General features: G+C 44.9%; 1 protein-coding gene across 1 annotated transcript in view; it reads left to right on the top strand.

The window, feature by feature from the left end:
• KIF5C (kinesin family member 5C) overlaps positions 1-11,775 on the top strand; it is an 89,175-nt gene that overhangs the window by 50,191 nt on the left and 27,209 nt on the right. The window contains exons 11-13 of the mRNA XM_075429984.1: positions 3,314-3,462; positions 6,672-6,847; positions 9,037-9,105. Of these exons, the coding sequence (XP_075286099.1) occupies positions 3,314-3,462; positions 6,672-6,847; positions 9,037-9,105 (394 nt within the window). The remainder of the gene's footprint in view (positions 1-3,313; positions 3,463-6,671; positions 6,848-9,036; positions 9,106-11,775) is intronic.

The following is an 11,775-nucleotide window of genomic DNA, read 5'->3' as shown; positions in this document are numbered from 1 at the left end:
TGAAATCCCGTCTATTAGAATGTCACAGACATTTTGAGTAAATGGAGGTATTAAGATGGAATAATCAAATAAAGAGTGTTAACGGCCCTAAAGTGTGAGTTGCACAGTTTTTGTTGATGGTAGAAGTTTAAATGTTTTGATAGTTCACGGTTTAAACCTCCCCATGTATGATTTTCTGACTGCAGGTGATTTCAGATGAGAGTGAATCTTGCACCTCTGTAGAACAGAAGGTCCCAAAGTTCCTGCTCGTTCATTCTGGAGAAGGCTTCAGGGCAGTAACACAGCCAAAGGGACATTTCGGTTTAAATAGAGTAGGTGCTGTGTTAGGTCTCAGCCTGCGTGCTGTTATGCTGATCTCTGTCTGCAGGTATGGTTGGAAGTAAAAAGAAATGTAAGCAGTAAAAGGTAATAGTTCAGATTAAGGGGATTAAAAGATAGTGTAGCTTCTTAAAATTGATTTTTTTTTTTTTTTTTTTTTAAATCTAGATCAAAAGGGGTTTGCTTTTGCTCTGTAGTGTGTAACAGTGCTCCAAGATCTCTGGGAAGTTGTATGCATGGGCGCAGAAGGGAGTGTGTGTAGGGGAAATCAAGTTTCCATGTTATTTCACTTTACATTTCTCTTGGTTTCATTTCTCTTTTCGGTAATTGGTAAAACTTGCCTTTCTGTTTGGGGCACAGTGATTGTCAAACCGACTCTGCGCATCCTGGCCAGCAGAGCTTGGAGTGGTGTGACGTGACGAACACTCTTCTGGGAGGAGGAACATTTTTAAGATGTTCCTTACTGAGGACGAGGGTGTCAGCTGAAAGAGCTGGGAAAAGAGCTAAATACTTCATGAGAGTGCTTGGTTGGGGTTTATTGTAGAGTTTTTGTTTGTTTGCTGTAGAATTGGGCTGAAATAAGAAAGGGAGTAGAAGTAGGAGGACTGGCGATGCGCTGGGCCTGCAGAGCAGCACGCTGACTACACGTACGCAGTGCTGTTTGTCAGCCTTTTGGACAGGGGTATTGCTGTCTGCGGGAACGGTTTCTTTTACAGGCTTGGCGGTTGTGGTGTTTCATTTCTCTGATGTGACAGTGTTAAGGGCCTGAATAACATTAAAGTGAAACTATAGGAGTCATGGGTGATTACTGGTTCCTCTAGTTTTTCCTAGCAAAAAAGAATTATATCACCATTAAAATAAGTATCAGGAGTAAAATTCATCGTCAGAGACCCACTTCCACTAATCAACACGTGAACGTGCTCCTCTGTTAGCACTGAGTCAGTTTATTCTCTTTCTGCTCCATCATTTTTTGTGTTTGTATATTGTTTTTCATTTTAGTTGCTTGTAAGTGCTTCATCTGTCATTTGATAACAAAGCCGATAAACTTCACAGTGTGGTGTTTTTTTCCCCTAGTGCGGTTAAATGCGTGGAAACTTGAGCCATGTTTTTGGCAGAGACAATATGTAAATGCTAACCATCAGGTGTCTGCGTATTTTAAAAGTGCAAGGTTATTTAAAAATGCTTCCAAGGCAATAAAACTCCTGCTTGCTGCGTAGTGCAAATCACTGGAGCGCAGTTTGGAGTATGAGGCACAGATATGGGAGTGTTTTCTTGCTGACAAAACAAAGTTTCAGGATTTTTAGAGATTGGCCACATTTAAAGGATGCTTTAGAATCGGTACGTGGAGCTGCAAAGAGAATGATTAGGAACATGTGCTCTCCCCAGAGGAGAGTTAGCCCCTGTGTCTGTAGCCCGTTCCTAGGCGTAGCTTCTTGCACAGACGTTTCAGCCTCCTCTTTACCGGGCGGTAGGAGGTTTGTCTGTAACTCTGTTACTTAGCCTCTATTTTATCCGGTAACACGGGACTCATTTGGAGGGACTCGGCGTCTGAGCCGCGAAGGGCAAACATCCAAAGCTTTCTTAGTGCACAGTGATTTGTTTGGGTTTTCGTTTTAAATGTGGATTTGCTAGAGTAGGTGCTGTGCATTTTTTTCTGCTCGCTTTGCATTTCCTAGTGCAATTGTTCAGGTTCAGTTGGAGCTAAGCAGTTTCACAGTGATGAAGTGGTGGTGGTGGCTGTTAGAAGGCTTTAGATTTTGCGGTGTTTTTGCCTAGAGAGGCAGTAACTCACGAGCCTGCGCTCAGTGCCACCGGCACGAGTTCAGGCTCCCTTCCCTCAGCCCAGCAGGAACCCAGTTACCCGGTGGTGGCCAGCAGTTGTCCTCCTCCCCTTCCACCCCCAAAAATGTGTTTGAAAGGCGTGAAGAAGGAGAAGGTTCCATATCTCAGCTTCACATATTGACATCCTTCATGCTGTGATGCTGAAATACAGCTGAGTTTTGTTGGTGGAGTTCTGCCCCTCTGCCCTGCTCTGCTGAGACCCCCCGGGAGTCCTGTGTCCAGCTCTGGAGCCCTCAGCACAGGACAGAGCTGGAGCTGTGGGAGCGGGGCCAGAGGAGGCCCCAGCAATGATCCGAGGGCTGGAGCCCCTCTGCTGGGAGGAAAGGCTGGGAGAGCTGGGGCTGGGCAGCCTGGGGAAGAGAAGGCTGCGGGGAGACCTTAGAGCAGCTGCCAATGCCTTAAGAGGCTGTGAGAGAGCTGGAGAGGGGCTGTGACAAGGGCATGGGGTGACAGGACAAGGGGGGATGGCTTTAGACTGAAAGAGGGGAGATTTAGCCTGGATGTAAGGAAGAAATTCTTCCCCGTGAGGGTGGTGAGGCCCTGGCCCAGGTTGCCCAGAGAGGTGGTCGATGCCCCCATCCCTGGGAACATTCCAGTCCAGGTTGGACGGGGCTCTGAGCAACCTGGTCCAGTTGAAGATGTCCCTGCTCATTGCAGGGGGCTTGAACTAGATGGCCTTGAAAGGTCCCTTCTAACCCAAACCATTCTATGATGTGAGTTTAAGGGATGGTTGTTAAGGGATGGGGCGAGCCCGTGGTCAGACACTGCTGTGGGGTAGTCTGCAGTGGATCCCAGGCCAGGAGAAGCTGCGAGGCAACAGCTTACCTAGCAAAGCAATAATGCCAGGACTTAGTTTCATCCTAAATCTAAGAACAGTTTCCAGAGCTTCTCTTTTTGGAAGAATCTGAAGAGGCAGATCCATGCCTAACCGATCACTGGCTGCTGGATTTGACACAGAAAAATTTCTGTTGAGGCTTCCAGGTAGGAATGCTGCTGAGGGTTTGAGAGAAAATGGAATTGTGGCATCGCCCTTTAGAAAATAAATTGCAAATGTTTAGTGGTTTCCCTTTGTGTTAGGGAAAAATGTCTGAATCCTTGCTGTTGTATTGAGATAGAAGTTGCAGAACAACTGACACCTGGTTTTGTTGCGCAGAGCAAAGACGATTAAGAACACGGTCTCTGTGAATCTGGAGCTGACCGCGGAGGAGTGGAAGAAAAAGTACGAGAAGGAGAAGGACAAAAACAAGAGTCTGAAGAATGTTATCCAGCATCTCGAGCTGGAACTGAACAGGTGGAGAAATGGTACGTGCCAGAAGGTGGGGATGGGTACGCGTCTTTGTATTTTGAAGTTACAGATGTTTAAATGCCTTAGATCAGAAGTCACACTAATTCTAAACTCACTGTTCAGAGCTGTAGCTTGCACTTTGTAAGGATAACTGAAAGGTGGAGAAGCAAAAACCAGGGAAACCAGCAGCAGCCATTTACAGAAGGTGGTAGCCTTTGAAGTGCCCAAACTGGCATGATAGCAGCTGTAGAGAATACAGGGAGGCATCAATAATTTTTAATAATGTTAGTAATATTAATAAAGAAAAGGTTAAATGTCATTATGTAAATCTTTTTTAAAAGGGCTCTGTGCCTCAGGCACAATAATCAGTTCCGTTATGCTTTAAGGTAACTAGATCTCGGGGTTTTTTAATAATTGAATTTAACGTTAGAATAATTAGTCCTTTAGTACAATGTTTAGGAGTGTCGTCTGATGAGTATAATCACCACTTATCTCCTTCTGTGGCTTCCAAGTGAAATTTATGTCAAGAACAGCCGATTTTCTGTTTAGAAACACAGGGAATTGCTGTTCAGGGCAGGCTGTAAGATCAAGTGCAGGTTGGCAGTGGAGGAAGAGCATCTCTATGCATACATACTAATTAAAGACTTTATTTAATCTGGAACGCTGACAAATAATTTTAGCAAGCCATCCTTGCTTTTCATTCTTAGTCCATATATTAAAAATAAAAAGCCCAAAGAAACAAAAAAACCCCAAACCCAAAACCCACCCCCAAAAGAGCAACAAATAAACGAGCAACCCACCCCACCCCAAGCAAACCAACCCTGCATCCCCCTTGCGCCCTGAAATCCCAGCAAGCCCCCAGCAGCAGAGTACTGCTTCTCTGGACTCATTTTTGTTTTTGAAATTGCTTGGCATCCCGGTCCGGCGTGGGGATGCATCCAGCGGCTCAGCAGTATGTAACTCTTGCAAACATGAAATCTCAGAAGCGAGAACAGATGTGTGATTTAATTATTAGTCACAATTTGTCAGGCACAGTCAAGTCTGGTTTTGAACATCCTGGGTGAAATCACCACTTAAAAGATAATACCTGACCTTTATGGGTGCAAAAAATTGCTTCCTTCTATCAGCTCCCCGTGCTGTTTACTTGTGTTTCTGATGAGATCGTTGCCTAATGATTGTGCTCAGTGTCTTCCTCTGGAGGCTTCAGCACAGGGAATGTTTCCCTTATCAGCATAGCACAATTGCTATGGAGACGGCTGGTCTGCTGGTGGTGTTGAGGAGTGCTGGGGATGTATAACCCACTCGTGTTCTGTGTCTTTCATTCTCTGCTAAATGTGACAACTTTAATTTCCTTCCCGTTCTAGGAACATTTTTTTTTTAGAAAACCCTGTATAAATCCTTCCTATATGCCCTGTAAAGAAGCCTTGTAACGTGCTGTCTCTATTGTTTTGTCTGAATATGCACACCTCCTCTTCCCCTCCGTCTGTCCTGCTGTTCTCCTTGGTGTTACCCAACAATACGTTCAACGCCTTCAAAATACTATTGATTTCTTGTCTGACCTTCTGAAATAGCGCCGTTTGGAAGGATATTCTGTCAAAGGAGGCTCTTTACAGATGGAAGTGCCACAGAAATTGCATCTTGAATACAAAATGCAAGATCGGTGCATAAATATTCACTCTGTATAGCTTATAAATTTAGAAAATAGTGCACGAAATAAAATTGTAGCGGAAAATGGGTGTGCCCAGTTCTCACTGAAGCAGGATTTCAGCAGCCTGGTATCCAGGCGCCTGATTTGATCTGTGTTTTACAGGTAGGAGCTCGTTCTCGTCCAAGCATCTCTGATAAATTTAGGCTCCCCTCCTCCTTTCCCCTGTGACAGTCTGCCACACAAAGCTTCCGAGTTAAGTGAAATACCACAATGAAACGAAAATCTAAAGAGTCATTTTGGGAGGCTGCTGATGGGTCCTCCGCAGCCTGACAAACGTTGCTGTGTGTGCAAGGCCCCAGGGTCTGACCGAGACCACCTTTCCCAGGCTGCGGCAGTGAAACGCAACAATGAAAAACCGATTTACATTGCTCTCGTTAACAATGTAAAATATTACCAGTGTTAGAAGCTGGGCAAAAAGTATTTTGAGTGTAGTATTTTATAGAGGTTGTGGTGCTTGATTTCAAGTTACTCTTTTTCATGCTTTAAGCTTGACAACTTGTCTTTGCTGTTAGTTGGTGGTCTTTCATGTCCTGTTTTGTTTTGCATTTGGTTCTGAATTGGCCTGCCTTTTTATTTTTTGATATATTTGTCCTATTTACTGGTTTCCCTGCCAGTAAGATAAATAGCGTCTACACTGTTTTGGCGAGAGGAGTGGCTAGTAAAGCTTTATGGGACTAGAATACTGAAGCTTTTCACAGAGAAGGACAAAACCAGTTTGTGCAGAAGGGTTGAACACAACCTTCCCGCACCACAAGCAACGCGTGCGGCGTTTGGCAGCTCGTGGAGTCGCTCGCCAGACTCTGATGAGAGCAGATTCAATTTCTGGCGTGAGCGCCTTGCCTGTCCCTCCGCACTGAGCTGCGGCAGGCTCCTAATTGCAACGCGGTGACGTTACCGAAGAATATGATTTTGCAAGAAAGTGTGTGGGGGCAACAGCCTGTCTGGTAGGCACAGGCAACATCTGAAAATTGGTGTGTGCACTTTAGTTTTAGATGTGACAAGGCAGAAGGTGAGTGCCATTTGAAATGCAGCTGTCTTGCTTGGTGTCCTGATGCTCCAGCAGTTTGTGATGGGGGAGGGAGCGTTGATAAGGCAGGTGGAAATCCGGCGAGGTAGGAACATTTAATTGCCAGTAGGCTTTAGGCCGAAAGTCTCATTTTTTTCCACCTAATCTACACTTCTGTTAATGCACAGAGCTACTCCCATCTACAGAAGGCGTGAGTGAAAGGGGAGCCAGGAGCTCAGTGCTTTTAACGGCAGCCATGCGCACTGTTGCTGCGTTTTGGGTGTTTGTGTTTCCAACGATGGAGGTCCTCGCTCTAACGAGGGTGGCCGTCTTTCCACGCCGACTTTTGCCTGTCATTTGCACGCATGGTGGTTGCCTGCCTTGCGCAGCTGGACACAGCCCTGCTTTGCTTTGCCGAGTCCCTCTCTGTGAAGGACTGTCGTAGGATGTCCGTGGTTTTGGGCAGCGCGCGCTCTCTTGGATTGTTGTGACCACGGGTTGTGTGCCTGCAGGAGAAGCTGTGCCTGAAGATGAACAGATCAGCGCAAAGGACCAGAAGAACCTGGAGCCTTGTGATAACACCCCGATTATTGACAACATCACACCGGTTGTTGCCAGCATCTCGACGGAGGAGAAGCAGAAATACGATGAGGAGATCGCCAGTCTCTACCGACAGCTGGATGATAAGGTGTGAACATCTGGTTTGACTCCATTCGCTGGGTGTAGATGGATAACTAAGCCCAAATGGGTGGGTGTCTCTGTATTTCTTGAGCACTGTGAACTGGAAAATATCTCAAAATTCAAAACACTATCACTGCGTAAAACCAGTTCGTGTCCTGCCATGTCAGCTATCTGCCTCTGTTCCCTCTGCAGGTAGTGTCTGGGGGCAAACTGGAGCCAAGTTTGCCTTTTAAGGGCTCAGTACAGGCTTTTCAGCACTCCTTTTCTTCAGTGATTGCTGTAAAATCCCTCAGCAAACTGTAACGTCATCTTGGAGTCACAGGAGAAACAAAAAGGGAGCCTGTATCTTAATATTTTTATATATATATTTATTGTGTATTAGAATTTTAAGGAAAACATATAACCATCCCTTGGGGGTCTCTTGCTGGTGGTGTTCTCGCTGTGAACACTGCCTGGAGTGCAGGTGGCTTATTTATTTATTTATTTGCACAGCTTGAAATACATCCTTGGCACTTCAAGCTATCAGCAAGACATTTACTGAGCACTTGCCATTAACAGCTTTGGCGTGTCTGAAGAGAAGAAGTGGAGACAAAAAGGCAGACTAAAGCCATTGACCGTTATGGACGAGAACAGCTTGAAAGGCTGTCTAGCGAAATTTTTCAGGGTAGCTTTAATCATGAGTCAAAACTTCATGTTAACTTTACGATTGTAATTAGCAGGAAAATACCAGAAGAAAGCCCACTTTTTCCTTGTGTGTGAATAAGAAAGTCTGGCTGTTTCTGCATACCGAGGGAGGGAGCGGATAGTTGTGTTTAAGCCTCGCCCCTGATGTGCCTGAGGTCTCTCTGCAGTCTCGCTGCGCGCAGCAGTAGGTTGATGGCATTCAATATAGCAGTTAAGGTCTTTAAAGAAATTACAGCTTTTCTGTGATGGAGAACACATTCCTGGTAGCAGTCTCTAGCTTTTGCGTATTGATTAGAAAAAGAAAAAAAGCCAGTCGTTCTTTCACTTTCCCTCAACAAAAGTAGCAAAGCCCATTGAATTATTTGTGAGGGAACTGGCAGCAGGTTTGAGTTTTACACCAGAACGCACAGGAACCAGAATTTGGTGCATTACTGCAGTACTATAAGAAATGAGAAGGTATTTGACCCCCAAAACAAAACCAAAATATCGCCAGTTAGAACTTGTTACAGTATTGACCATTCTTATGCTGTATCTGGGACTATTTTAATATTAGCAAGTGATTCAACATATCCTACTTTGATTCGATATGTTCTACTTGATAGCTGTGTGTGCCATCAGAAATCAATCTATGAGCGCGCTTGTCAGTGAAACACGAAAGATCAGTTGACTCTGATAGGGTAAAAAGCAACCGTTAATCGTTGGTGAGTGCTTTAGGGAAGGCTGTCCGTCACAGGAGCAGTGATGGACCTGGTCAGGGGCTGTGCTTGGGGTGCCTTCCATGGCGTTTTGGAGGAAGGGCTTCTACAGGGGAGACCACCATCGTCTCTCTTCTGTACTGAAGAGCAGTTCCTGCCCACGAGGATGCTGTCTAACAAGGGAGTTGAATTGCCAGTAAAATTGGATGCCTGGCTGTGTGTTGCCTGGCAGTGTTTTCTTAAAGGGCTGTGATGGAGTAGGAAAATACAAATTCTGCAGTTGAGGGGTCCAAGTTCTGTGGTGTGGGTTCAGCTTCCTCTTTCATAAGTGCGATTCAGAGCTAGCTGTAAATTGTAGTCGGTTAATAAACCTGGCTCTAAAGATCTCTCCTTAGCTGAAATCTGGGGTCAGAGTAAGAGAGGGAGAGGGTGTGTATGTATTTGTACATCTATAGAACATCACCTGTGTTGGAAAAGTCTCCTGCAAGTTGTAAGGTGCAACTCTGACCACATCAGTGTCTTCTTTGTGGGGCTGGACTAGATGATCCACAGAGGTCCCTTCCAACCCCGACCATTCTGTGATTCTTTACCCTCAGGGACGCCTCTGCTTTGGGATGTACTAGAGACAACTCCATGTATGCCCTGTTTTTACTGCGTAGCTCTGTGATGTGTATTTTTCTCTCCTCTCATACCACTCAAACGAGCACAAGGTTTGCTATGGCGTTATTCTTCCTTCTTTTCTAGAAAGGGGAAATAAAAGTGACCAAACGAGAACTGTGAAAAGAAACTAAAAATCTGCAACCCTCTTTCGTTGCAGGATGATGAAATCAACCAGCAGAGCCAGTTGGCTGAAAAACTAAAGCAACAAATGCTGGATCAAGAGGAGGTAAAGAAGTGAACAAATTAAAAAAAAACCCTTCTATTTTGCTGATGAGGCCCTTGTTTAGTAATTCTGTCACAGCTGTTGGCTAGATATGATCATATTAACTGACTAAAATGCAATAGGTAAGAGAAACCTGTGTCACAGCTAGGTTTAACCTTCAAATTTCACAATATTCTCAGAAGAGCATTAAGCCTTGCTAACTCCCGAGAATAGCATACCATCCTGCTGGGAGGTGACGCTGGAGGTACCAAGGTAGGAGCATGGCCAGTATTTTTCTCTTCAAATGTGTTTTTCAGTATGACTGTGTCCTTCCAGATATCCCAACACTGTGGTCTGCAGGTAGTTACAGATTTCCTAGTTCGACGGTATAAACATTACTCCTGGTAATAAACTACTGATGTTCATTATTTTGGTCATTAGAGCCAGTATTGAGAGAAATCTGAGAGACTGAAAAGCTGATTATTGGTGCTGCCACAGATTTGCTTTAAAACCTTGGATTGCTCACTTTAAACATTTTATATCGTGTCTGTCTGTAAAAGGAATGTTTGTTGTTTTCAAATTGGGAATATGATCACTAAACTTACAGTCAAGTCATTTCCTTATCTGTCATGTGTTTACGAGAGGTTTTGAAGGTGCAAAATCTGGCAATAACACCAAATCACCGAGTTCCCCCAAATCACCGAGTTCCCCAAATGCTGCTGTGATATTTCTTAGAAGATGGTTTTGTGCTGGTTTTCAATCTGTGGGAAACTGGAGAAGGACCCTTCAGACCAAGGATATAATCCCGGTGTGGGAGTTCACCCATCACTGGTGTTCCGAAACGTTGGTCTCCCTTTGCGCGCAACGCTGCCGGAAGTCTCTAGGACCGTGCCTCTCCCAGCTGCCCGAGCCCCTTCAGCTGGAGTACAGCATTGTGCTGGCTGCTTTTTTGGGGTGTGAAACCTCTCTGGTAACAGAAAAATTATTCTGTCTGTCTCAATCCTTATCCAAGCTCTCAGAAAGGGTTTCGAAGGTTTAGCTCCTTACCAGGGAGAGAAAAACGTGTGAAAATTGTCTGCTGCTCGTCACTCCTGACTTACCTGCCACCTTTGGGGACTCAGCCTCGCTGCAGGACTGACCAGCTTTTTTCTGCTCCGTGATTAAGCTCTTCATTCTCTTGCCAAAACTTCTTTTTTATTACTCTGTATTGCGTGCTGCTCATGTCCGTGGCTGTACAAATGTAACAGAATTTTAGGCATTCTCAGCAACGTTATTTTCTGATGTGTGTTATTTATGCCATCTCACTTCTCCTAGCTTTTTTACATCAGTGTTTTCATCTAAAGCTTGTTTTACCCTCATGGTTTTTCTTGTGTCTTATTTTTTGGGTGATGTGTATTCCTTTCTTTGTGTTAGGTGTTTGGGAGCGTGCTGTACGCTGGCTTATTCCCCACTCTCTCTGTGTTCCATAATCAATATTGCATCTGGAAGATGAATCAAGTTTTCCGTGGCCCCTAATCCTTGCCTGACAGACCACTTTTCCCCCTTTTTTTCACATATTCTAGTCTAGCTTTGCTGACTTACTGAAATCTCAGCAGCTGGCGTTGCACCGCTTGCTCAGAAGGTTTAGCTGGTTCGTCTGAGAAGCTTGTCCATCGCTTACCTTTGAAAGCTAATGCATTGCTTTTGTTTCCTTCTTTAAGGGAATGGAATTCATTTTTCATGATTTTGTCTTCCACACGCAGGCTTCACCTGGGCTGCGGGAGCGATGTACCTGTTCTCTCCGAGAGCTGTGACTGGCTCCGTGATAGACGTGCTGCGGGGCAGCTGCCTCGCTCTGCTTCCCCCTAATTAGCCAGAGCACTCTTTTTCTGCTTGATTAAGCTAGCAGGTTAATTACAAATCTAAGGCCTGCTGCAGATGGCATTGTGCTGATACTGGTATCTTTTAGTACCTTTTCACCGCTGGCTGTTCCTTTGGGTGTGTGTTTTGGGGGGGATTCGGATTCTTCCACCCTTGTGTGCGTGGATGGATCTGCGACCTGCTGCAGCCATCGTCTCCTTCCCTTTGTTTGCAGCTGATTGGTATAATGTGTTATTAATAGCTTTTTTAAATCTTGGTATATTTTTCCACGTTATATCAACAAGAATCTACTGGGGAGCTGTGTTGATGATCTCAGTGATATATAACACTTCCTTTTACTTGAAGTCACAGTAATATTCACACAGAAAATTTCTTAAGTAAATGTAAATAATAGTTCCATCTGTGTTTAGTAGAAAGATTATTTTAAGCTATTTTGTTGTTTAAATATTTACATGCCATCTGGCTTTGGCAGTTCAGTGGGTTTTTCCGTAACGTGAGTGCACTTCTGAGGCTGCGGCATTACCAGCGAGATAAATTTTCCTTACATCTGAATCCTCTCTTCGGCACTTTGGGCACGTGCCAGTGTCTGAAGCTGCCTGCTTGGTTTCCTATTTTCCATTAGCACTCTGAGCCAAAAAAAGCAGCGTCTTCTCTGACATTCTCCTTTTAGGTGGTCCGTTTTAGAGAGGTGTTTCTGTTTTGCGTGGGGTCTCACGCTCAGCTTCTTCATGGCCCAAGAGGCCGTGGGCAGTGGTGGGGCAGGTTGGGAGAAGTCCACCCAGCACACTTCAGGAGCGCAGGTTTGGTTCTCCTGTTCAAGAAAGCTGCAGCAGA

This window comes from Opisthocomus hoazin, chromosome 9 (genome assembly GCF_030867145.1).
Source record: "Opisthocomus hoazin isolate bOpiHoa1 chromosome 9, bOpiHoa1.hap1, whole genome shotgun sequence".
NCBI lineage: Eukaryota > Metazoa > Chordata > Aves > Opisthocomiformes > Opisthocomidae > Opisthocomus > Opisthocomus hoazin.
The sequence above is the reverse complement of the archived record's forward strand: the minus strand, read 5'-3'. Positions and strand labels throughout refer to the sequence as shown.